Raw genomic sequence first — 26887 nt, forward strand, 5'->3', positions numbered from 1 at the left:
AAAGGGCCTGTTTTAGCTGTACCTCTCCCACGCGAAGGGGCGGGAGGAGGGTCAGCGTGACGCTGGGACGCAAAGTGGATCAGCCGCTGCTGCAATTACCTGCAGTCGCGTGACCGCATCGTTAGTCGCGCCTGCCTTAATGGGCGCCCAAAGCAGGCGCGGGGGCGCGGTCAGGCGCAGGGCGTGTCCCTCAGCGCCAGGAATGACGTCACACGCGGGCGGAGTGCGCAACGCGGGGGGGCACGTGCTCGCGGGGCGGGGCACGCCCCGGGAGGGGAGGGCGGGGCTTGCTCCGCGCATGCTCAGTGCCGGAACCCTCCCGCCCTTCCCGCGGCGGACGTGAAGTACCGGCTGACGTTGCCTGAGGGCGGCGGGGCGCGCACGCGAGGCGGCTGAGGAGCGATGGAGGCGCTGGACCGGGTGGTGTGAGTGTGGCGGGGGGGGCGGAGAAACGGCGCGGCTTCCCCGGTCTCTGGGAAGCGTGAGGGGACCCTGCGGGGAGCCGGGGACGGCGGGCGGCTGTGGGGCCTGGTGTGGGGAGGGTCGCCGGGGGGGAGGCCAACAGAGAGAAAAGGGCTGTGGAGAACGCGCGGGAGGGAGGGAAACCGGGCGCTGCCGTCTCTTTCTTGGTGGCCAGACAGCCCTTACGCGGCTGGTAACTTAAAGGATCCGTGGGGACCAGTTGGGGTTGGATTTATGCGTTTCTGTCTATAGTTGGAAGTACCCCTGTGGGGTACTTTTGTTTGTTGGCGTTCTAAAATAAATATAATGCTTTGTGGAGAAGATACTAAAAGCCTTACATTCATCTAGTGGAGAAATGTAGTTCTGAAGCCACGTAGTTACTAATTTATGTAAGCTCTGCGCCCCTGCTAAGGCAGGTGTATTTCACCTAAATAATGCTCTGCGGTTCCTGCCAACGGATGGTCCATACTTGAGCTTTTCTTTTGGATGCCATTGATGACCTTTGAGGAACTGTGTTTTCTTCTCGTATGGGAGTCTCTGACTTGAGGAGGGAGCTGGAGTGAGGAGAAGCTTTCAGCCTGTCAGTAGTCTGTAGGAATTCTGGTGTAGCTTAAGCTCTAAATCGGCAGAAACCGAAAAGCCCAAGACTGTAAAATCACCTTTGCTAGCTTGGCGGGGGGGGACAGAGAGGAAGAGGAGTGGTAGTAAAACGCATTCATCCGAGACTGGGCTTTTAGCATTGATTGTAATTCTGCAGGTTGGGATTAGTTTGAGTCACTGAAACAAGTTACTTGAACACAGCTGGTTCCAATTCTTGTTTTGTTTTACTGCTTTCTGTGGTCTCTGGTATTGTTACTAATATTAAGTTTTTAACTGTTAATTTATTGTTACAGAAAGCCTAAAACTAAGAGAGCAAAAAGATTTCTTGAGAAGAGAGAGCCCAAACTTAAAGAAAATACAAAAAATGCTATGCTCATAAAAGGAGGAAATGCAAACTTAACAGTGACTGAAGTGCTTAAAGACATTGTAAGTTGTTGGAAATAGTATGCAATCTTTAATTATATAACCTTTTGTGCTGCACCAAGAGTATCTTTCTTTCTCTTTTCCTTACAAGTTGCACATTCTCTGCTGCAAGATCAATATTTTATACTCTCCCCATTCCCCAAATCTCAGATTGACCAGTACTCCAAAGGTGTCGTTACCTACCCCTCGACAGAGATTATTTTCTTCCAATTTCTTCTTTGCCAGAACTTTTGAGCTTATTCTCTTTGTTATTATTTTTTCCACGATTGTCCAGTATATAACGTGAAGTGCTGCAAGTCCATTTGAATACAAGGGGATTAGGTACAGAATTGGGACTGGATCGCTTGGCTGAAGTCATATCCCAGAATCCTGTAAACTGATATGGAGCTTTCAACCTCTCCTAAAACTTAAACTTACCAATCCTGTCTCCTAACTCTATACCAGAAAATATTATAGCTGTTCCTACACTCTTTTCTCTCCTTGCTTTGTCATTTTCTTACCATCTTATGCTGATGATAATCAGGTGGTTGTTCATTCCCTGTTTTTCCTCATGCCCCTAGAAGCAGAGAGATTCCATTACATGGCTTTGATTTCAGCTGTGTCAGTTATTTTTTCTTAGTTTCTAGAAACAAGTCCTTCTGTAATTAATCGGGAACCAAGATTGCCACCAACTTGAAGGGTATTATTGTGAGCAGGCCTTTTGAGGTGCCTTCTTCTAGAGTCATTTGCACAAACAATTACTCTATTTCCTGTGATCATATGAGTTGTAGGGTTTTAGAAAAAGCAGTGCTGTGCACTTAAATGTATTAGAGATAACACCGGTTTAACTTTTTCTTTTGCAGTATGCTGTGAAGAAGCCCTTTGCTGTACTGTATAAAAAGTAAGCAGTCTCACTTTGACATCTTTTGAGTCTTCTGACAGGACAGCTTTTGGTAATTTCAAAGCATGAATAGAGATGCTGGCTAGCGCGGGAGCTTGAACAATGGAAAGGGTTGCAGAAGGTGACTGAGATTCATCATAAATTTGAATAGACTGGAAACAAGCCACGCGTGATCAGTGTTGGTGCTGAGCCCAGTTCTGTGCCAAGTGTTATAGAGCAGGATTCAGCTAACTTGAACAGTCGGCTTCTCTGACTGATCTGTGCAAACAGCTAGTGAGGTTCTGTGTCAGATGGGTAGGCTGGAGTTCTTATATCCGAAGTCTTACAAGTTTGAGTTACAGATTATAATGATAGATACATCTTGCTCAAAATGGGAACGCAGTATCTGTACAGATGTAGTGCAGAGACATTAATTGTAATAGCTAAATTTAACGTTGGATGAACAAGCAAACGCAGTTGTTCATGAAGTGTTGCTGGTGGTGGTCTGGAAGTTGGGCCCCAGGAGACAGGAAACATGGAGTAAAGCACTTAAAACGGCAATGGCAACACTAAGGAACTTCTGGCAGTATTAATATGGCTTATGGTTTGAACTAGAACTGAACCTCTACAGCTGGAGTTTCCAGCAGAATGCAGAATTTTAATGCTATCAGAGAACCAATTAGAAGTGCTTATCTGGGCCTGTTCTTTTTTTTTTTTTTAATTTTTTTTTCCTCCTTTCAGGAAAAATATTACTAGGCCTTTTGAGGATCAAACATCATTGGTAAATATAAACTACGTCTTCTCTTGTGACATTTTACAGCCATAAAGTCATGAAAAGCTTTATTGGTGGATAATTTGCTGAATTCATAGGTTAAAATAGTTAAATGGAGGGGTCATAGCTTTCTGTGACTTCCTCATGTTTGAATAGAGGAAGAAAAGCCCAGCAGAGTACCACATGCATCAGCCGTACAAGTGTGAGATGGTCGCCGAGAGTTCTGTTCAGACAAGAACTGTCAGAAGAATGCACAATTTCAGTTAGAGATGGGTATTTGGCTTGCAAAGAGGTTGCAAAAGTGGCTCTCCAGAGGCTTGGAGGGTATTTTGGAAGGGGGTGTGTGTTTGGAAATACACTTGCTGATATGCCCCTTTCTGGATTTGGTGTTGATTCAGTGCTTTAAGGTCAAGATAATTTATGAGCAAGAAGGCAAAAAAAATAGGCTCATCCTAAGATTCACACATTTGCACTTCAATTGAAGCATTACTTTAACTGTTGAAATATATCTGTTGTAAAAGCAGTATACGTATTTCCTTCAACAAAATGAGAGAAAGGAGATAGTGATGCACAGCTGTGGTTTTACAATAAAGATAAAAATGAATTATCCCAAAATAAGTTGTTTGGTTCCCAGTGATTGTGATTTGGTAATGTTTGCTCTGTGCCACTGCTGACACACAGGGAAATAAGGGTCAGATGTCCAATGTGTGAGGCAGTTGTTGAAATAACTCACTGAAAATACACGTTGAAGTTGGGAATTTGGGGGTATTGTATTAAGTAAATCTGTGTGTGAATTTAAAAAAACCAACTCATGTATACACACCGGGCACAAATGCACTTTCTTGTCTGAAAGGGATTGTGAAAATAGAGGGGAAATGTATCTAAGGAATTATCTGTAAATAAAAAGGGAGGGGAGGAGAGAGTATCCTAAGTATCCTTACTGATCTAAGTATCCTTAATGATCATTAAGGATCTTTTTTATAAAAGTGAAGGTAGCCAATAGTGAGTGCTAGAGGAGTTGCTGAAGTTGTATTGGACAGCTGAGTTAAAGCATTTTTAATGTGCGATGCTGAGGTGTAGTGTGTGCTTCTGTTCTGTTCTTGGCATGAAGCACAGTAGTGCCACCATCCCTAAAATATTGTGAGTGGAATGGAAAACTTACTGTAGGCAGCAAGGAAAGATTTGTGACATTATTTGCTGAAACTAAACCTCTTACAATCCCATAGCTGGATGACTTGGTTTCATAGTCATACAGGAACTAGCTGATCATCAGCTGACCATTGGTTTAAATTTCTGATAATTTCTGGGAAAACATGGTAGCTGAAATCATTCTGGTATTTTAAAAGGGGGTCCTTCAAGGAACTTTAATTCTTGTAACCTCAAAACAGTGGGCTTGGGTCATTGAGAACAGTGTCAACAAATAATCAGGCTCTAGAAAGATATGGAAATTCAGATCAAGCTAGGTTTGGGTTTTTTGTTTTTTTTAACTTGCTTACAGGCATTTTTTTTAAATGGCAGTTTTGCAATTTATGTGATGTTGCAATATACGCAGGACACATTTGAGGCATTTGAGTTTGTTGCATCTTTTTGATAAAATATCGTACAGCTGTTAGAGAATTTACATATATCAACACGCAGTGATTAACAGAGCTGTATGAGCAAGTGTTTCAAGAGGATGGTTCTGTTCTTGATCTGTCTACAGTCAGTATTTTTCAGGGACTTGGTGGCAGAGCTCAGTGCTGAGCTGTGTGATTTCTACGTGCTTAGGATTGCTCCTGGGGATGTCTCTTCTGACCTCGCAGAAGGGCAGAGCTGCAATGTCCGCTCTGAGCTGCTGCTGTTGCCGGGGTGGAAGGAGATGCAGTGGCTTTTTCTGCTTCACAGCTGCTAAGCGCAGGCACAGAAACTCTGGTACTTCTGGGATGTACTGGATAAATAGCATGTGTGTTTATCTAGGAACTATGGTTGATACACAGAATGAGGGGCTGCCTTGAGAAGCAGCAGTGCATAAAAAGGCTTTGGAGTTGGACGTTCTCAGAAAGAATTGCTGTAATGTTGGCTCTGGATATAATACCGTAATAGGTTCTCTGTCTACTCCACCTAGAGGAAAGATATTCTCTATGAAAGTCACCACTGGCTTGGTTTTAAGTAACATCTTAGTCTTAAATAATAAATTGACGTGAAGTTGCTCTGTAGCAGGACTCTCGTGCCCAAGTGTGAGAACATTAGTTATTTGCAGATGTTCCTAGGCTTGCTGTTGAGGGAATTAACTGGTTGTTCAGAAGCTATTAGGCAAAGCTAATATGCTGCATAAAGCTTAGCTGGGTAACTAAAATGAGGCATTACAACTGCAGCCAACTTGCAAATACTTACCCTTCAGGCAAGGAGAAGTGGTTGAAGGTATCTTATTTAAAAACAAATAATGAGGAATTATGAAAGAGGGCATTACAGATAAAATGGCAAGAAAAAACTGCCTGGCTTGATCTTTAAGACTGCGATGGGAAATTAAAAAAGAAATGAATTGTTATTTGAACCTTGAATCCAGCTGTCCATTTTAGCTTATGTGGACCTGGACACGCTCAAAACTCTTCTGGTAAGTGCAGTTGCTCTTCTCATTAAGCAGCTCCTAAACTCATGTGTTTGTGACATATACCTTCACCAAATACTTTAAACACTACAAACTGCAGCTCATGAGTTTTGTTCTTTTCCTCAAATGTAGGAATTTTTTTCCAAGAAATCAGATTGTTCTTTGTTTCTGTTTGGCTCTCATAACAAGAAGCGACCTAACAACCTGATAATAGGTAAGATGTCTCACTTGGGTTTTTATTTGGATGAAAGGTCTAGTTTTCAATGAATATTTAAACAGTTGGGATTTCCTTTTTTTACTTTCACAGGTCGCATGTTTGACTATCATGTCCTAGACATGATTGAGCTAGGCATTGAGAAGTTTGTATCCCTAAAAGATGTTAAGGTAAGGACTCACAAATTCAGTATTTCAGTGACATCTACTGGTGGATTTTTTTGGTGCATTGGCTTTTTCTGTGCTTTGAAGTAAGGACAGGGGTTGTTTAAAAAAGCCTTTCATGCAGTATATGAGGATTTCTAATTTGTGTACCCCAGAATGTTATTTTTATGCTCTGCTTTTTATTTTATTTTGGTTGTTTTGAGCAAGCTTGGAACTTTCTTTGCAAATTCTTTTTTTTAGACTTGGTTTATTCCTAATATTTTCCTTTGAAATTAGAGTTTCATTTACAAAATGCCTTAGGTTCTGCTCATGGTAGGTTCCTATATAAACTGGTGTAGGCTTTGAAAACTGAAATCCCACTTCTCAAATTGTAACCAAAGGTGGTCACTCTGCTGACTGAGATGATTCTGAAACTTTCTTTAGCTTTCAGTAGCACATAAATGCCAGTTTTCAGGGAGCTATACTTAATTCAGACAGGGAGCTAACATCTTGATTATTTTAACCCAGAGAAAAGTCACCTTTTATGGCTATGTTAGACTCATTTTAGCAAGACTAAAACATATTTCATGTGTGTGTACTTTTGTATCAAGCGGTTCATACACTGCAAAAATAAGGAATTTTTATGGTCCTTATTCTCATCACAGTATATAAATTGGCAGGACAGTCTAGAGGGATAGTGAAGAAATTACGGTTTATAAAGGTGAATCTTCCCCTTGAAGTCAGATTGTAGTGTGTATCTTCGTAACATTGTTTATAGCAGGGAAGTTATAGTTAAGTAAATGTATTTGTTGGCCAGAATTAAAATTAGGTGAGTGACTAAACTATTCCTTTAGTCTTTTTCATGTACTCTGCAGTGTCAAAAGTACAATAGACTTGTTTGCCTCTAACTTTAGTTTTCTTGTTAGTAGTTGCAGTCAAATTCGCTTGTTTTCACTGGAAGGTGTTATCTTATACAATTTATAGTAAAGAATCTCTCTTTATTAATCCAGCACAAAGAATAATACAATTCACCCTTTTAAAAACGAAGTCCTTCCATACACATACAGTGTTGTTCAATGACAAAAAAAAAAGGTGTCTATTCTGCCCATATTGATCACAAGTCACAATAACTTTTCATTCAGTGTTGAATGGCTAACCACCTATTAAGTCGATAATATGTTCCCTAACACCATCTGAATTTTTGTTCTGTTTTAAAATTCTTATTCTGCAGAACAGTAAATGTCCTGAAGGAACAAAACCGATGTTGATATTTGCTGGTGACATGTTTGATGTAAATGAGGAATACAGAAGACTGAAGAGCCTTCTTATTGGTCAGTATTTTGATTATTTGAGCAGTAGGATTGCATAAATCTGTAGTAATACGATTCGTTGGGAAATGCTGGTTTGTCAATAAATGTTTGCTTATGTTCAGCACAGAAGGAGAACAAGTACATGCACTTGTGAGTTTCATGTCGCATGAAATTAAAGTTAACTAATGATCATGAATGTTAGGGGGGAAAAAAAGACTAGCCTAAAAGACTCTGAAGTTGAAACTTTATGTTCACTAAAATTCATGACTTTGTAGGAAAATTCTGGCATTCTTCAAAAAGTCTTTACCTTGTAATTGTACTGGATCATCACTTTTCTAACCAAATATTTTTGAAGTATCTAATCTGAAATCAGTGGATTAATTCAGAAAGTGGGATATTTTTGCTTACAAAAAAGTCAAATCAGTATAACTGAGCTTGTGTTTTTATAATGAAAGCATTTTCTGTTGGAAACTTGACCAATTCTGACAAAAGTGCCATTGATTAGAGTACATGAAAAGAACATGTGCAGTAAAAATCAGATAGCTGTGTCATAACTTCAAGGCAGGCTTGGAGCTTAGTAAACAAACTGGTGTAAAGTTTTTTACTATGTCAAGGTGTAGAGAAATTCCATGCGGGGACGGACGACAGCACACCAATATGATGATCAAAGTCGCCAGTTTATTGAGCATAGCAGATCATTCTTATACAATTCTCTAAGTTCCTTGAAAGCCCTGATTGGTTGCCGCACGCAGGCATACAGTGTCCACACGCATAAACATAAGACATAATTGGTTATACTAACTCTGTACACGCGCATAAACATAGGACATAATTGGTTATATCAACTAAAACATGCGAAACTTGTCTCAGTCTAATTGGTCAAGATAAGCTGCCGAATTGAGGTTCTTTGTGCCAAGTTCCCCTTATCGTGGAATGCGCACCTGTGTTCTTCTAATTGGTATCTTTCTTTTTTTGTCTTCTTGTTTATTCTGTTCAAGGCCTTCTAAAGGCATCTGGAATGCTCTTACTACCATTAGCTAAATATGTGTCCACAACATCAAGGTTGGAGGCTCTGGAAGAAAAAGCACATTGTGTTCTTTTTCTGGGAAACTACAAAAAATTACACTTTTCTTAGGGTAGCTTTTGGTGACATAGAAGTCATATGGTGCTGTATCTCTTGACACGTAAAAAATGCATCTTGCTTGGTAGAACTAGATCTAGTAAGTAGGGTGGTGTGTTTTTTCTTTTTAATAGGCTTCCTAAAAGTAGATTACTTTTTTTTTTCTTTTTTTTAAACCTCTGGTGAAATACTGAAACTGGCCCAATAAGAACAGTATTGTTCTTTCAGTTCCGTTCTTGGGTTGTACCAATTCATAACTTTTACAGCTTTGCAAGATCTCCCTGTCATGTAAAATAAATATTGGTTGGGCTCTTTTTTCTAGGCAAACAGATAAATGAATGCTCTTTAGAAAGAGACTTTAAAAATGAGATTTATTCCCCCCCCCCCCCCCCCCCCCCTTAGTATTATAATTCCTTAAAGCAAGGTGTTGCATCTGGAATGAGCCTGAAAAGGGAGCAGGAGAGGAGAAAATTTGTATCCTCTCAGTACTGCTGACTAGTTCTTGGGGGTAGGTGAAAGGCTAGTAACTGTACTTATAAACCTTTGAACGTGGGTGAATATTGAATACAAAGATAAGTGAGTTTTAATACTGCATGTTTGTGTTGCTCTAAATGAATATTTACACTGCAGGAAGCAGGTGCATTACTTTCTGAAGTGTATCTTGTTCAGGCATCTGCACAGTGTTGGTGATTGGCATCCAGATGTGCTCATGCACCCCATGATCAAACAGCTCGATACCTTAAATGGAAGACATGCATCGTTAGGTAGTTGCCAAATAACTAACTGGTCTTTCCTATTTATTTTGATGTTCATCTGTCCTTTCTCCTCTCCTATTTATTTGCCTTTAATGACTCTGCAGTCAAATGTACTCAAATTGACACCCTATCTTCTTGAATGTACTCCAAGTACTCCAGGTCTTAATGTTCTGCTGACTTCTATGAAATACCTAGATGCAAAACAATTTACAAAGGGAAAGGTTAAGGAGTGTAAAGGCTTGAAGGTATCACTAACCAATTAAAATCGTTTGGGTAATAATTTGATCTGCTTCAAAACTGCCCTTAACTGATAGGCAAGAACTGATTCTTTCCTGCAAAAGATGGTGCTTTTAAGTTGCCACTCTATTGCTAAGAAAGACAGAAAAATGTCTTTATAACAACAGCAGCAAATATTTTGTTACTGTAGCAATATTGCTGGGATCCCAGAAGGAATATTAGATAGCTAACAGCTTCTTGTTGCCAGAGCAATGTGATGCCAGTGATGCTGGTGAACAACCAAGCTTTAATTGGCTTTTGTGGTATCAAAAGGGTTTGTGCATGTTTGGAATATCATCTTACAGCAGTTTCTTTGTAAAATTAAATGCAAGGGTGAATTATTGTCTTCATGGTAACCAAACCCTATAGTCCACTTAAATTGCGAAGTGGGAGGAGTTATTTAGGAGCAATAAATGGCAGCTGCATTTTTCTTCAGGGACCTGAAAGACAAAGACATCCCATTCTTTCTCTTTTGGTTTTCGTTGCCTACTGATGTGGTAGCGTAGGAATTCATTTATGATGTAAGTCCTTGTAATGCAGTTCATGAAATTCTAATAACTTTTTATACTTGTATTTATAAAATGTTTCATTTCTTACAACACTGCCAGCTTGCTAGTTCTGTTATTGCATACCCATTTCATCCTAAAAATGGCTAGGTGCTACGTGACTTGTTATACGCTTTCTAAAATGCTCGTTTCCAGGAGATCTCTACAATTTCAGATTGACCATCAGCTTGTTCTTCACACAGCCTTCCTCACACAGACTTTTTTTGAGTGCCTCAAAAGATTTGTGGGTTCCTTCTGGCCAAGAAAGGGGATGGCTGGGAAATGGCTGGGATGGAGTTTGAACTCAGCTAATGCTAACCTTAGCTACATAGGTTACAGTGTTACCAGCTTTTGGATATGAATTGATACAAAAAGAAGCATAGACTGGTGTTCCAAAATAATTTAGGAATTTAATCTGGAAATGGAAAGATCCTGTGAAGCTCTCTGCAGGAAAAAGTAAATTAGAAGTGCTGGAAACAAGTTGAGGACAAGGGGGAGAAAGAACTAGGAATGGAAAGAAAGGAGAAAGCAAGTCTCTAGTCCAACCAAAGCAAGAGTTGTAAATTAAGAGTACATTAAAAAAACTTCAGCTCTCTGGGTATACTGAAGTGTACGGTTTCTGCAGCTGTTCAGCATTGCCAGGAAACAGAAATTCTTGACCACCTGCATTTGTTGGAAGAGATAATGCTGTGGGTAGAAAGATGTATGATGCCACAGGAAAATACGAAAGGGAGATGTTGCCAATAAAACCACTGTAAATGTAAGCTTGTGTACCCGCAGAGAACTAGTCGAAGGGAATATATATGCCAGAAGCGAACAAAGTACTGTATTTACAACTCTTCCTCTAACTACAAGCTCAACCCACAAGAGGAGAGAATTTAATTGACCAAGGACATTTCCTGGCTAGACTCCAGCTGATACCTGCCAGCAAGACTTTGTTTTGGATGTCACTCCAGTGCTGATACTCTTGAAAAGGGTAGTGGAGGAAAAGTCAAGGGATCTGAAAATGGGACAGAACGGAAAAGACTGATGTGTTTTGCATGTTAGCAGTTCTGCTGTGTTTCAGCATTGCCCTGTCATGTTTATTAGCACACCTTGTTCCCCAAGTCAAGGTCACATTCTTTCTCCACCCTCTGCATATGTTGGACAGATTGCTGTGCTTATTGCAAGCTCTCTGATTGCACAGTATTTTTTTGATAACCTGATAAAAGAACCTCACTAGAGATGGCTCATTTTGTATTTAACCTGTATTTCAGTGTTCTCTTTGCAAACTAAGCAAGTATTTCAAGTGTCTTATTTTTATAGATATATGTTGCTTATTAAATAGAGAAAACATTGTAATGATGAATACTGCTTTACATGGAGCACAGAAGTGCTTTGTTGTGGGGGAGGTTTGAAAGAAACGATATATCTAAACTAAAATTTTCCCCAAGTCAGAGAAAGAAAAGGTAGGTAAGAGTAGACAAGATACAGTTTTGATCTGTTTTGTGCTGGGTTTGATCCTTCTTTGTACTCTTCCAAATCTGGCTCTGATTAAGAATGTTAAGTATCAGTTTTTTGAATGATGTCTTTAAACAGATACCTGAACTAATGGTTTCTCTGTATTGATCTCTGTTTAGCTGAGCAGCACTGGCCTAAACACAAAATAAGATACATTTCATTTTTCTGACTTTAGAGCTGAATATTTAGAAGAATAGAAAATGCAATTATCCCAATTAGCTTAATAAAGCTAAGTTACTGCTCTGAAAGTATTTTTGCTCTTCTCCATGCACTTATTTTTAGGTAGCATGTATATTGCTACCAAATTATCTCTGGGAAGTCACTGTATTCCTGTCGGGATTTCCATACACGTTTGGTATCACCAGTGCAGGAGCGAACACATGCAGTGTTAAGTTTCTGTCCCATGTTTTGGCAGGGCTGCAGTTTTAAGTTGCAGTTATTTTGTGAGATTCCCATTAAACATACAGATTCAGCTTTTCTAGAGCCATCCCATGTATAGCCTTGCTTAGTTGGATGCAGTAAAAATCCTTATATAGGTAAGGAGCTTACATCAGTGATGTGATGTGCGTCCATTATGAAATAAACCAATTTGTTACAGTCATCTGTAAGCAATTTGTTAGTCATCTGTATGTTACAGTCATGCAGTTTCTTGTTGCCACGAAACCTGGCATCCATTCTTTTAAAATATTCTTTCAGATTTCTTCAGAGGTCCTAGCGTGCCCAATATTCGTCTGGCTGGTTTAGAGTGTGTTCTGCATTTCACAGCTGTAGATGGGAAAATTTACATGCGAAGCTATAAGTGAGTATGTGTTTTATCTATTTGTTTGCTTTTTGGTACGCTTGTCAACTTTTCCCCAAATTTAGCCTGTAGTTGTGTAATTGAACTGGCTTGAGCAATAGTTTGCTGCATTTAAAACGTGTACTGTGTAGAGGTGTTCCAGCATAACACAGAGTAACTTGTACAGCAGAAGGAAAACACTTAAGCCCTAAACCTGCTGCTTCCTTCCTAGTTGAGCTCCCCTTCTAGTGAGGAGGATTGCTCGTTCATATGGCTGGATTAGTAAGGTGGTGTGAATTAACTTGGTGAATTCAGAGTACTGTCTTAGGCTTCATAGACTTAGTCTGTTCTCAGGCTGACTTCTAGGACTGTCCTCACTGAGGGGCTTGTCAGAGAACGACAGGTGGTAGGCTGCAGCCAGTGATGCACACAGAGAACCAGGAAAAGGCAGGACAAGACAATCTTTCTTGCTGTGTTGGTGTTTACCCTCACAGTTCATGGCCTTGCCTTAGGAGGTTGTGAGCATGCACAGCTTGTGTTCCATGAGATTTTGATTTCCCTTATAACAAAATCACTTTTATCAGTCTCATTCTTCAAAACAAATAAACAAAAAGCTTTCTCGGTTAGCACTCAGGTTATTTTGCTGTAAACAATAGTAAATATTTTTTGCGTCTGTTCATACCCAGGGCACTATTTTGAATTTGAGGAGTGATAGGGCTTTCAGGGTACTGGGACTGAGTTTTAACAGTAATACTGGTCTCATTTAAAAAAAAAAAAAAGTTACATTAGCCAGGTTATATTTTGGATGTGTTCAAATTGTGATGGGACAGATTTAATACATTATAAATTGTTATTGACAGGCATCTTTCTCAATAATAGAGTTAGCAGTAGCAATTGTTTTCAATAGCCTTCCGAACTACAGGATTGAACCTGCCTTTTAGGAAGACAGATTAACCTTTATCACAGAGGACAATGTTGATTTTGGTTGTTTTGCCCTTCTAGGGTGCTTCTGAAGAAATCTGGCTGTAAAATACCAAGAATTGAACTGGAAGAGATGGGACCTTCATTAGATCTGGTTATGAGGAGGACACATTTAGCTTCGGATGACCTTTATAAGCTGTCTTTAAAACAACCAAAAGCCCTGAAGGTATGTACCTTGGAAAGTATGTTACTTCCAGATCTATCTGTGAATCAGAGCAAAAGCTGAAGTATTAATTATTGTATATCTGACCAAAGCTTACTGTTATTTAGGCCAAATGAGATTTCTGGGGCCACAGCACTCTTGCGGTGATCAGCTGGCATACAAACTCTCCCCTGGAAGCATATAGAACATACAGAACAAAGCTTAATCTCTAAGCTCCAGACAGTGTATGCGGCCTTGCTTTTAGGCACTTGATTCTCACCAGAGCTCTTGGCACTCTCTACTCAGAAACACTAATGTTGTTCTTCCCTTACAGCCTAAGAAGAAAAAGAATATCTCCCATGATGTGTTCGGTACAACTTATGGTCGAATCCACATGCAGAAGCAAGATCTTAGTAAACTGCAGACACGGAAAATGAAAGGTTTAAAAAAGAGGCCAGCAGAGAAGTCAACTGAAGATGGTGGGGTTAGTCCCAAAAAGTCAAAATCAGCTTCATAGTCTGTAACAGCTTTGAAAACTTTGTACCTTCACATTTAATATATATATATATTGTAATATAAATGTGTTGGACATAAAAGATTCAGCTGCTGTTAGCTTTAGTTTTATATAAAACAAAATCTTTTTAATTGTTTGTCATTTTAAAGGGAACATGCGAGTATTGAGCTTTAATATGGAACTTGGTAATTTAAAATAAAAAAAATTGATATAACTTGCTTAGTTTTCCAAAGCTGAGTATTTATTCTCTTGGTGTTAGCAAACATATGCTACTCAAGCAGGTGACTCATTTCCCGAACAGTTTTATGGCTATTATGTTGGGAGCCCTTGATCAATCAACTTGTCTTATAAATTCTGCACAGGACCAGAGTAGTGTGTATGCATAATATACACAACACAACTTCTCTGTTCATTTATTGTTTATTTCATTTAGGTTTTGCACAACTGCAATACTCAATAAACTATAAACCATTTTCTAAAGTCTGAACTCGCAATATGTGTCTGATGCCAGACTATGTTTTTGACTATTGCACCAAGCCCTACTTTACACTTGCAAAATCGGGAGCAATTAAGGTGTTTTTACTGTGTTCATCACCATGGTAGCAAAGTACCTGATGTTTGCTTTAGGCATAAATGAAACCTTTACAGTTTGAATTTCGATCTTTGATGCTTGATTTGTGCTCAGAATGAAAGTGTGTGAAGCAACCATGAAAGGTGCAAGTCTTTTCTTCTTACCCTGTTTTCCTCCTAAGTTTGTGCTCATGAGTTAGTGAAGACTCAGTTAAAGACTTGGGTAAAGGGGATGAGAGTTTAAGAACTTAGACTTTGGCGTGGTGTTCCTTCCATGTTTTGGAACATACTGAAAAACCTTGCTTTTTTTCTTCTACTTGTCTCTTTGGAAGCTATTACTTTGCCCTTTAGCATAATTATGATAAAATTGTACACACTTTATCATGAACACAGCAAGTTTGCTCATCCTAGTTACATTTTTTAATACTTCATCTTTTCTTGTTAGTTTTCTCAGTGTAATCAGCTGAAGTGTCACATTAGAAATAGGCCGTTTGTTATTTTCACTTGTCTTCTGCATCCTGGATGGAAGCTGTTGGGCTTGTAACTGTGGTTGTGCAAATGCCACACATGATGTTCTTGCTGTGCTGGTTTGATAAAACTTGTAGTGTGAAAAAGAAAGGGCTTTAAAAGTTTGGGATCTTTTTGAGGGCACAAACGTAATTATCTTCAATGTATTACCTTATTTTTTTTGTGTATCATTACACAAAATAAATTGCATAGCTGTCTGTAAATCTTTTTCTCCAATCTACAACTGTGTGTTTGAGAAATTGATAATTCCATAAGCTAGATAAATTAAGATTTGTATTTCCCACCATATCTTTCTGAAGTACAAATCGCTATGTTTTTGACTGAAAGCCATGTTTGGTAATAGCTGTAGAAGAACTGTACTCATGGGCATGCTGTATTTTAAGAACTTTTACTATTACTTTTATGACTAAAAGACTGTAAGTTTGTAAGAGATTATAAATTGTATCTTCCTAATTTGGAAGCTAATTTTGGTGCTTAATTTGGTGTTTAAAAACTGAATTTCATAGCATTAATGTAGATCATCTAACATGCTGTTGCCTCTTACTGTAAAAAGTGAGACAGTTATTCCGTAGTAGCCCTCGGAGAGAAGCTGTTGCATCCTGGCACTGGTTTTGTTTAATGCTGCTGCCGGTTTGCTCCTTGTATGAAGAGGAAACTGGGACAGGTGAGGGCTACTACATCTTCCGACAGCTCAGCGTTGTTACTGTGCAGCTTCAGAGAGATGCAAAGTCCTTGAGTGTGCAAAGTCCTTGAGCCCAGGAAATCGGTCTATGGGGAGAATGCAGGTGCATTTATTCACCCTTTGCAGGGTCTCTTGTCTCTGCTGCCAAGAGGTGGAACCTGAAGTGCCTGATGTCCCACCCCTGTGGCTGTTTGTGTGAATACCCTTTTATTCTTAGTTTTTCTACTGGTGAAATAAAGCCACGTGGTGGACAAAATGCACTAGATATGCGAGGCAAGGGGAAATACTCCTGGATGTAGTGTAAGGATATTTAGGCTATGCTTTTTCATACTAATCAGTTTAAAGTTATGTTGCTAGCAAGGATTAAAATTTGCTCCATTTCTAATAAATACTTTGTACAACTTGAATTGGTGCCATTTTGGTGCAAACTCTGAGTGGGAAGTGAAAATGCTCTCCTGCTTTTCATGGCAGAAATGAACCACTCTGATCTCTGTATGATGAGATAGGATGAAGCCAAATGAGCAACTGAGTTCACCTCATTTCTTTCAGAGAAGTTTCAACCTTGCTGCACAGCACTGATTAAGCCACAAGGCTGGTGGCTAATGTGATTTCAGATGTACGGCATGTACAACTGCACCTCTGCATGGTAGGCAATTGCTACATTCTGCGTATCTGATTTAACTCGAGAATGGAGATAGGAAGGCTAAATATAACCTTTCTAGTGGCATGTTCTTATTTCCCAGTGTCTTCTAAAGTGCGAGCAAATTTGTCAGGTGCTGCAATGCAGCTGTGTGCATGGGGAATAGAACATGCGGTGCTCAGTGGGAAGCTGATGAAAGGGGCTTGCCTAGCCTCAGTTGCGCCTTGCTTCCAGAGTTCACCAGGCTCTGAAACCATAAATATGGCCCCAGGGTCTGCTTGGCTTGGGCAAGGCATAGTTGGCATGTTCACCCCTTTCCTCTGGCTTTCATCTTCTTACCTCCCAAGGCACAGCAGATAGCTTTATTTACGGGTGAAGCATAGTAATAAATTTGTTTTCAAGAAAGTCCCTGTGGGCAAAGCATGGCTCCTGAGGCTGTACCTGTGCGGTAAAACGGAGGTGGAGTTGCAAATCAGCAGTCGAGCCCATGCTGTCTTTAGTCTAGCTGGCAGGATGGCAACAGCAGGGAGGGTAAGATTTGTGCCTTCTGTGGACCCTTGGTTTGCATGCTGATGTTGCCCAGCTGTGCTGCTGGCATCTTCATTGCTACTGTTAACTAGGCTAGTGTCTTTATAGATAACTAATGATATACATAGAATTTATAATCTACCTGCACTGTAAATTTACTTGGCTTTTTTTTGTGTGTGGTGTAATTAAAAAAGGCAGGAAGAGAGGTAGATACTGTTGAATGGCGTGATGTGCTAGGTTCTTGGGATTCCCACATTTTTGGGAATCAGTCCTGGGCACACACAACCACAGCCTTAGCTCCGTGCTAATGTGACAGACTGAGCACTGAGGGCAATGAGTGGTGTGTGTTTGAAAAGAATGCATGAACTCCCTTCTATTTCCTGGATTTTGTGTTTTGAGTTTATCTTTATGGTTCCTTAGCAACATTATTTGTTTTCACTAAGTGCTTTCTGGGTTTGACTAGGAGGGTTTCCCTCCCCCACTGGCTTGGTTGCAGCTGGGGTGGGTTAGAAAAGAGTGTGAAGGGAAGACATCGCAGGCATACCTGGTATCGCACGGACTGCTGCGTCCCCCAGCCAGGGGAAAAACAGCTGATCATTGCTTTTTTCAGATGCTATCAAATATAAGAGGGGGTGTAAGGAGACTAGAGCAGAACTGTGTTAGAGACATTTTCATTATTAAAGAGAAGGAAGTGGAAAATGCTAGCTGTGCATAATGTATGTAACATAGCCATACGTATTAATGTGTGTATTACATGTGGTGCAGATAGTTCTCCCCTGTCTCAAAGTGCAATTTATCTCCTCCTTTTGGACTTTGCTAAAGTGCCTCTAACAGTGCTGACACATCCCAGGTGCAATCCAAAGACGTAGCTGAGAAATAGGTCAGTTGTATCAGAAGTTAGGTTTCCTAAAAATGTACAAGGAAAAGAAACATGAGGCTCCTGAATGTGATGAATGTTCAAAGTGAATGTTACGGCTAACACTGTACAGGAAGAACAGCTTTGCTGCTCATGCCATCTATGCAGAAGATAGTGAGGAGAAGCTGGCAAAGACATTTTGGGAATACATAGGGTTTCTGAGGGACCTACCTGACAAGGTTGGGAATTTATTATCTTGGAGGTCATGGTAGGCAGGAGGGGCTTAATTGCTTAATTGCTGCATGGGCAAAGAGATGAGGATAGGTGTTGGGAGAGGAAAAATTTACAGGTAATCTGGGATTAAGCCCTATCCTAAATAACGTGGGAATCATCTACTCGGAGCAATCAGTGAACACAGTAGATGTAAGATGATCAAGAAAGTTCTAAGGTGTTTGTTCCTCGTTTGTTCTTGTTTTCTTCGACTTTCAGTCATAGTCTGTCTACTTGATCTTTTTTTTTTTTCCTGCTTCTCTAAGATAAGCACAAAGTAATTCAGGGGAAGTAGAGGTAAATTTTGAGCAGAACTTAACAGAAAGCATGTGTGGTTACTGACATTCCCCCAAATTCTCATGATGTTCCCTCTTTCCCCCTTGGTAATCCCGTAATTCTTCCTGTGATGCAACACAACACCTATAAAATTTGGATTTTTCACTCCGTCCATGATACCCAAGTACACCCATGTGGGCCCTAACTGTCTTCTGTTTTGTTTGCTGCAATATTCTTCTCTTGACTTCCTTCACTCTTACGGCCTCCAAACCAAACCAGACACAGCTGCAGTGACCCATTTCCTATTGTTTGTCCAGATCATCTCTTTGTGCTGGCAAGAAGTTGAATCTTGTCCTTTATTGCTCATGGTGATTTTTACATGTAATCTCTTCTTTCTGCTCAACTAGTGGTCACAACATTGGTCTCCCTCATCTTTCTCAGTTATCTTCTGTACTCTGCACTGATCATTATTTGCTTAATTCCCTGTTCAGTTGATCACTGTAACAATCAAGACACCTACTGAGAGCGTCTGGACATACTGAGACAAGGAATCAAGAGCCATGCTCAGCGTCAGGAGTCAAAACTCGAAAGCCAGAGGTCATGAGCCAGAGTCAAAAGAGAGGATGAGATGAAGAGCTGTCCTGTCAACTACAGTATTAGGCATGTCGGTCAGGCAGGGAAATCTTCAGGAAAGGTCTAAGCAGGCTCATTTCTCCAGTTGTTACCAAAGTAGGAGGATGTGAGCAAGAGCACTGACCTGTTGGTGCCAGTGGAAGGGATGCCAGGCTTTGGTCAGCGGACTCAGAAGGAGATCCTGGGTTGATTACCTCCTGCCAGGGAGTTGCATACATTTGCCATGTGCTACATTGCCTGCAAAGATCTGAGCAATGCATGATAAACTGGATTTTTTTACATATACAGTGCTGCAATGCAAAGTAAGATGAATTTAAAAATCTACTTCCCTCTTCCCTAACGTTAATGTGTACTCCATGGAGAAGGCAGCGCTCAGCACGTGCTGTGAAAGGGCCTTCACTTAAGGCTGAGCCCTGTATGATCAATTCTAAGGCTGCTTTAGGTGCTGCCATTATTTCTCCCCTTTTTAAATCTGCAAAATTAAACCATTGATCACTGCTGCTGGCCTCTAGGCAGGAGAATTACTGATGCTGCTTTATGCTCTGGAATTACTGCTGCAGCAGCAACTATGTATGTTAGCCATAGATAGGCACACTGGGGCCTAATATCAGCTGTTGCCAAAAGGTAGTTTAAAAGCCTCTTCCCTCCCTGCCTGTTTTTCAGATAAAGGCGTGTTCCTTGTACTAAGTCAGGGTTCCTGTTTTCTTAATCCAAAAAAGTCCTTAAGTAGTTACATCTTTTCAGTTTTGGTTGCAAGTCGCTAACCTTTTTCTCCAGTGGAAATTGAGCTCCCTGGCTCAGAAGTTGCTCTCTCCTCTGGGGGGAGGCGAGGGCGGGCACGCAGAAATGAAGTGGAGTAAAAGATTCAGGCAAAATATTTCCTCTCTCCCCTGGTGTGTCATGCCTTTGTGTGTGACAGAAACTAGTCCCAATGCAACAGAGAAACATAAGGTATTTAGCAGTATAAATTCACACCAAACATTTCTAAGCAAAGTTGAGCTCTCCTGGTTCTTATGAGCAAAAAGCTGTTTGGCATGCGTTGCTGCCAAAAGACAGGCAGTCACATCTGCTGTATCGGGAAGCTTGTATTGGGATGGTTTGCTGCAAAAAGTGCGATGCAGAACTTGCATTCACCTCCCATCACAGCCATTTATTTTTTTTAAGTGAAAACAGATTATTATGAAGAATTAATGAGACCCTCCAAAGTGCACATGCAGCATGCCAATAAAGAGTAATAAGCTTTTAATTCATAAGAGGTGGTAGATTTCAGCTCCTGTTGGCTTACTTTACACACAGGAGTAATTCCTTACTCATTAGGGTTATCTGAATGAAATATTAGGCAGGCTTTATTTTTTACATCGTGAAAAGAAGTTTGTAGGTGCTTTTTCCTTTTTTTCTTTTCTTTCTTTCTTCTCCTTTCTTCTCTGTACATACCTGAGATACCTAAGGGCTTCTAGGATATTGTTGGCAAACAGCTATTCAACTCAAGTGCGCTGTGTAGTTGATGAGTGAGGGGTTTCTGTTTGCATTCCAGATGCTCGTCTCTTCAGGGCTGAGCAGAAAGGCTCACTTAAAGAAAGATTCAGAGAGCCGGTAACTGCTGAGCATTTCCTTCTTGCTTTCCTTGCAGAGAGAGAGGGATACCCACCCTTCCTGCCATTAGCCTTCTCCAGTTTCTCAAAGGTAGCAGGTCATACATAATGATATTTCTTTAAAAAAAAAAAACACACAAACCCAACGCTTTATAGATAACACCATGTGGGAAGTTCAGCAGGAGTGCTGACGTAAGGAGTTACGAAGGTGCGGCTGTTTGTGGGACTGGCAATCAGATCAGGGAATTGAACTGGCTTTAAAAGGTGGGGGGAGAAAAGGGGGGGCTCTTTGTTTTGAAGCTGGATCAGTTCCCCAATCTGGCTCACAGCACAGCTGGGTGGTGCACTGCCTCACTGGGGAGGAAGCAAAAGGCTGGGAGTGGGATGGGAGACGTGACGGAACTCCTGCCGCTTGTATTGCTGCTTACAGAAATATCTGTAAGATGGTGCCTGAGTTTGAGAATTACTATGGTTCTGAGTCTGTTCTTAAGGAAACCAATAGTTTTGGGGACCTACATTTGCCATTAAGCTTCATCACAACTTTTCCAGTGAAGAAGATGACTTTTAACACCATTTTACTGATGTGACAGCAAAGGTTAACTGACTTTTTCAGAAGGTATTTGCTTTGGGAGCAAAGGTAAAATGTGAAAGTTGTGAGTTTCCTGTGTCGGTGTGGTCTGTGTTGGTAGCTTTCACGTACCTTCCCGTGGCCAGAGTCTGTGCTGCCTGTGCTGTGGTGGAGCTGGAGCAGCTGCAAACAGTGCTTGGCCAGAAAGAAGTTGACCTAAGTGGAATCACTCACAATTTGTGATTTTCTTTGCAAAGAAAACCTCTCAGAAATTTTGAGGTTTATCAACAAAGACCAACACGAGCCAGCCCTGGTCAGTGGTAAAAGAGACACTAGTTCATCTGCGTGCCTTTTAGCAAAACATGAAGAAACCTGTTCAGATTGGTTTTAAGGCAACCTTCAAAATAATATTCAGGAAACTTCTCCTTTCCATCTGGAGTAACCTTCTGACAAAACTCCTTATGTGGCTTCTCTTTTAGCTGGAAGGATTTTCTCCACTATGAAGATTTTTCAACATACTTATTTTCGCTCTGATGCTATGGAGCTATGGCAATGAATGAGACCTTTTTAGCTGCTTTGAATGCTTTTGTTTAATGAACTTGAATAAAAGATTAAGTTCTGCTTGTTCTAGTCTGAGCACGATCAGAAATACTGCATGGTGGTATGTTATGTTTGGAAAGCTAACACTGCATCTTAGCACAAGCCTCAAATCTTTTGAAGACAGATTTAGTTATTTTCTCCAGTTATGAAAAATATTTTAAATTTCATTTAAATTCCAGTAGACCTGTGCTGCTGTTTTCAGGAGGTGATAGCTGATTAGGGTCTCAGTTACTTTTCTTTCAATTCCTGGAAGGAAATCTATTCTGTAGCTTACGTCGTAAAGTGACTGAAGAGTTTAAGTGTGTATAGACAAAGCTGTCCCTGTTAAGGAAAAAGTATAGTTAAAGGAATATTATGAAAAAGTGAAAGGTGAAATGCTTTTTCAGCATGTGGGCTGCATAGGACATGGTAAGTCTACCCTAAAGATGGTCTCATGAATGAGATTCTGTCAAAGGTAAGTCTTGTTCCTTTAGAGACTCATGCTTGTGGCAGATTTATACTACCTGACTGGTATGCCTGGAGGAAAAGATGTATTAAATGGTAGCAGAGAAGAAGGAAAAAACTTGTCAAAATTTGTGGTTTATTAAAATGGTGCCAGCAGTTAGTCAGAGCCAGTTACACTAGACTTGTAATCGATTCTGCAAGCTGAGTTTGCAGGAAAGTTTTGGTGTTCTATTAAAAAGGAGAACAGGATGAACTTTTCAACCTAGTAGGTAAAGAGCTGGTTTCCATGGGCCTAACTCTGTCAGCAAAACAAATGAGTGTTAAGAAAGAACAGACAAACTATTAAGACAAGGCATTAGCAGAGATGTTTTCTCACAGCAAAAGCCAGATGACTGAAATCAGAAACTTTCAGGTCTTCTAAGTCCCCTCTTGGAAATTGAACTAAACGTCTGACTCGGAACATAGGAAAAAAAGAGATAAAAACTTATATGATACTTACTCATATCTGCAAAAACAATTTTGAAACCTGTATGAAAAAAGTTTTTTGCAGGAAAGAAAGAACCATCAATTGTAAACTGAATGTTGGAGCAAGATCTTTAAGACTTTTTCCCATATGTCACACAGAGAAAGCTGTCCCTTTCCCACACACACATAGCTGCATGGGTCTCCATAAGTGCATTGCAGTATAAAGTGACATATCATTCCTACCAAGGTATCATGAATCATGTTCCATTTGTAAAAGGTCTTAGGTCCCATTGAGACTTACGTAAAAAAAAACCCAAAAGCAAACCACAACTTCCCAACTTTATATTTACTTGACACAGTGTTTTATAGCAGATTTGCTGGAGAGGTTTGTCTTAAATCTTATTCTATTCTTATCCAAATCACAGTCCAATCTTCAAGAAGAACAAGTTTTGAATGCTTACAATTATTTATTTATTGTAGGACAGTAATATCCAGGTTCCTCCAAGAAGGATCCCAGAACTCTGTTGTGCTAGGCATAGTAAAAAACAGTGTAAAGAAAAAGTCCTCACCAAGATATTGAAGTAGCACATGGCTCTTCAGAGACGGAACACGGCTCTCCTGCACTGCAGTAGCTTCTCCTTAAAAAAAACAAAAACCAAGACACCTTAAGATGTTATCCTTCAAGGGCTCCCATTTACTTGCAATCACACATTGCAGAAGAGTGTTGAACACAGTCTGCCCTGGAGAACCCTGTTTCTTATTACTGCTGAGTAAAATTCAAGGGAAACCCTTAATGAGAACAAGCATTCCTGTTTCTTTGTTTGGAGAATCGTTATTTCTCTTTTATATTTTGTGCTTGCCAAGAAGTACTTGCGTGATTAAAGTGGTTTGTTGTTTTAGATAAATAGTTTGGATCTGGGATATGAGAATTGCTGGGTCCAGCTTCCATGGACCAGAAAATCTAAGTGAGCTCACTGCCACTCCAGCTTCCTCCTGAGGGAGAGATCTCAGTGGACTTACTAAGGATTAGCAGTTTTATGAATAAAGATACCTATGACACGAACCTTCCCTTTCCAGACAAACACACTGGCATTTCATAGTCAGTCTGTGATGAGGAACGAGCTGTTAGGAAAACAGAATTTCTGGGAATTGCAACATTTCAAACCTTGTGTTGTTCCAAATCTGAATGAAAAGCCAAGGCTTCCCGTTGAATGAAAACTCTGGGGATAAGATAAAGTTGATGCGTGACCATGGAAACATTTCATGCCTTTATATTCAGTATAACGTGCTGATAAGGCAAACATCAATGCTAATGTTTCGTAAGTTGAAGAAAAAGAAATTCAGTTAGGTGGAAGCACAGTGCTTGCTTTTGACATTTTTACTTCTACCCATTTCAAATTTTCACCCATGTCACAAGACCAGAAGAACAACCAGGATCAAATTCACATCAGGAGTTCTTTTAATCTGCGGGGACATATTTAGAGAGTGACTTTTCCAAAGGTAAGACTCACTCCTTTTGTGCTGGATGGGTTGTCTGTGCGCTTTCCCCAAATATGGGAAAATAAACTGCAGTGTCTGTGGTAGCAGAGAACTGCATTTGTGCTTCACCCTGGAAGTTTAAAATGAGTGTAAGTGTCCTGTTCCAGGTGCTTTGGAAAAGAGCATGAAAACAGGGAGAAGCTCAACAGAGCTTTATTTCAATACCTCTCCCATTGTTTCCAAGTATAAGGATACCTGCAGTTTATAAAGTTCTTGAGTTGGAGATAATCTCCAGTTTGTTGTATTTTGTTGTTACTGCATCTTTCTTGTATGGCTTCTCCTACTGGTTAGCGAAGTACATAATTTTGGCATCTTAAACACTTTGTATTGATTAGTTACATAATTTAGTTTTGTTGAATGAAATAGTAATTTGGGGGTTAAACTTGAGGCCTGATCATATTCTTGGATGTCCATTAGGTCTTTTATTTGAGAGTTAGCAGATAAACATTTCCCTTCACCTGTCTCATGCCAGTCATGATTTTACAGGCCTCAGTTTCCTTCCCAATTTCTTTCCCAAGCTGACAAGTCCTGATCAACTTAAATGCTTTTCACACAGAAGCTGTATCATATTGCTAATTTGTCCTCTGTATTTTTTCTAGTGCTGTTATATTCTGAGAACAGACTTGTATGTAGTATCAAAGGTATTGTTGCATGACTAATTCTGATGTGTGCAACACTCTCTTTTTTATTTTCTCTTCTTAATAATGATTAATGTTCTATGTGCCTGTTAGACATTATTGTTTAGGGAGCTATTGCTGCCAGAGAAGGAGCCAAAGTAAGTCCAAGATTTCTTCTCTCTAATGAACTTTCTAATGACAACAACATACTAGAGACCATTATTTTATGTACCTAGAGAAGGGGTTTTCCACATTTATGTTTCTCAGTATTGAATCTAACCTGCTATTTTGCTTCCCAGTTACTGGCTATATTCAAATTCTTCCATAGCCTGTAGTTTGATAACATGATATGACGAAGTTTACTGATGATGTTGGATAAGTTGGTGTTGTAAAGATGAGTGTCACCTGCAAAGATATCCAGAAGACTCTTCTGAGGGTGTCATTTTAATGCCACTCAAATTAAATTCAGTGTTGGTATGTACAAATGATGAACAAACCTGACACTAGCTGAAAAAAAAGTGTTCTGAGCTAACCATGTCTATACGGGAACGAGACCTTGAGATTACATTAGAGAATGAAAAAGTCACTCTGATACTCACAGTCAAACAAGCAAAGGAAATGTTAAGAATTAGTACAGGGACGTAAGAATTAGTAGGATGAAAATGAAATAGAGTACAAAAATTTGCTGCTGTATAAATTCATACTGTGCCCATTCCCTGACTGCTGTGTGCAGTTCAGCTGTCCCTGTCCTCTACCTTGAGAAGGGCTGTAACAGAACTAGTTCAGAGCAGGGCAAAGGTGATATGGAATGGCTTCTATAGGAAGAATGGCTGAATCAGCTCTTCAGCCTGGGAAAGATATAACTGAAGGGGAATATCACAAAGGTATATGAATTCATGGATGACATGGACATGGTTAATAGAAAAAGGTTGCTCTTGTATGGGAAGAGACAGTTAATTTGGGGCTATCCAATGAAGGTTACAGGAAATAGGTGGCACATAAAAGGATGCATTTTTTCACAGACGCAGTTAAGCTATGGAACTCCTGCCAGAAAATATTATGAGTGATAGAACAAGTCCATTTATCATAATTCCACTAAGACCGGGGAATACTAAGAGGAAGCTACTGCTTTTCTTCTTTACCAACCACCTGTGCAGTGGGATGGTTTGCACATTCACAAAGCTCATGGATGACACTGAATTGGAGAAAGCAGTCAGTCTATTGGAGGGTGGGATGGGTCATTCCTCCAGCTTAGCAAGTTCCTTCTGAATGGCCAATAAAAACCTCAGAGTTCAATAAAGGTAAATGCAAAATCCTGCAGCTGGGATGTCATAATCCCATGCACCAGTACAGGCTGGGGATACACAGGATAAAAAATAGCTTTGCAGAAAGGTGCTCGTGAGCAACCAGCTGAATAGGCATCTGCAGTTTCTTCCGCAGCAATGAGGACTAACCACATACTGGTCTGTATTAGCAAGGGCATGGCCAGCAGGTTGAGGGAAGTGATTGTTCCCCTGTATTTGACACTTATGGGGCCATGTTTGGAGTACTGTGTTTGGTTTGGGCCACCCCAGAGCAAAAGGGACATTTACAAACTGGAGAGGGTCTAGGGAGGATCACCAAGATGGTCAGGATGCTGGAGGATACACTGCACGAACAGAGGCTGAGAGGGCTGGGTTTGTTCAGCCTGCAGATGAGAAAACTAAGAGGGGGATCTAATTCCCGTCTTCTACCACTTAATGGGTAGTTATCAGAGAAGAAGTATTCAAATAAACCTACCTCACATCTGTGTTTCCCAAGACTTGTCATGGCTTTCCACCTCCTGTGTCTTACCAAGGATGACTTTTAGAGAAGCAGACCTGCTCTGAGCAGGCAGAGCAGGAGAAGTCAAGGAGCTGGGGCAGATGCGAGGGCCTGCACTGAGGACTGGCGGCAAAAGGTGTGCCCTGTGGCCTGCGGTTTCTTGGAGTAGGAAGGTTGGAGATGTGGAGGAGTGTGAGAGTAGGGGAAAAGGAGGAAGTCTTGGGAGGCAAGAGAAGTTAGGGAAAGGTGGGAAAGAAGATGGAAAATGTCGCAAGTTCGGGATTGAAATGATGAG

At 40.4% G+C, this 26887-nt stretch overlaps 1 protein-coding gene across 1 annotated transcript in view; it reads left to right on the forward strand.

Moving 5' to 3' along the window:
• LOC128139202 (ribosome production factor 2 homolog) overlaps window positions 1-14461 on the forward strand; it is a 28101-nt gene extending 13640 nt beyond the window's left edge. The window contains 9 exon segments of the mRNA XM_052781270.1: window positions 1356-1488; window positions 2328-2365; window positions 3086-3125; window positions 5836-5917; window positions 6011-6087; window positions 7292-7391; window positions 12263-12365; window positions 13347-13491; window positions 13802-14461. Of these exon segments, the coding sequence (XP_052637230.1) occupies window positions 1356-1488; window positions 2328-2365; window positions 3086-3125; window positions 5836-5917; window positions 6011-6087; window positions 7292-7391; window positions 12263-12365; window positions 13347-13491; window positions 13802-13984 (901 nt within the window). The 3' untranslated portion in view covers window positions 13985-14461.
• The last annotated feature ends 12426 nt before the right edge of the window (window positions 14462-26887 follow it).

The sequence above is a fragment of the Harpia harpyja genome, chromosome 3, assembly GCF_026419915.1.
Source record: "Harpia harpyja isolate bHarHar1 chromosome 3, bHarHar1 primary haplotype, whole genome shotgun sequence".
In the NCBI taxonomy this organism is placed as follows: domain Eukaryota; kingdom Metazoa; phylum Chordata; class Aves; order Accipitriformes; family Accipitridae; genus Harpia; species Harpia harpyja.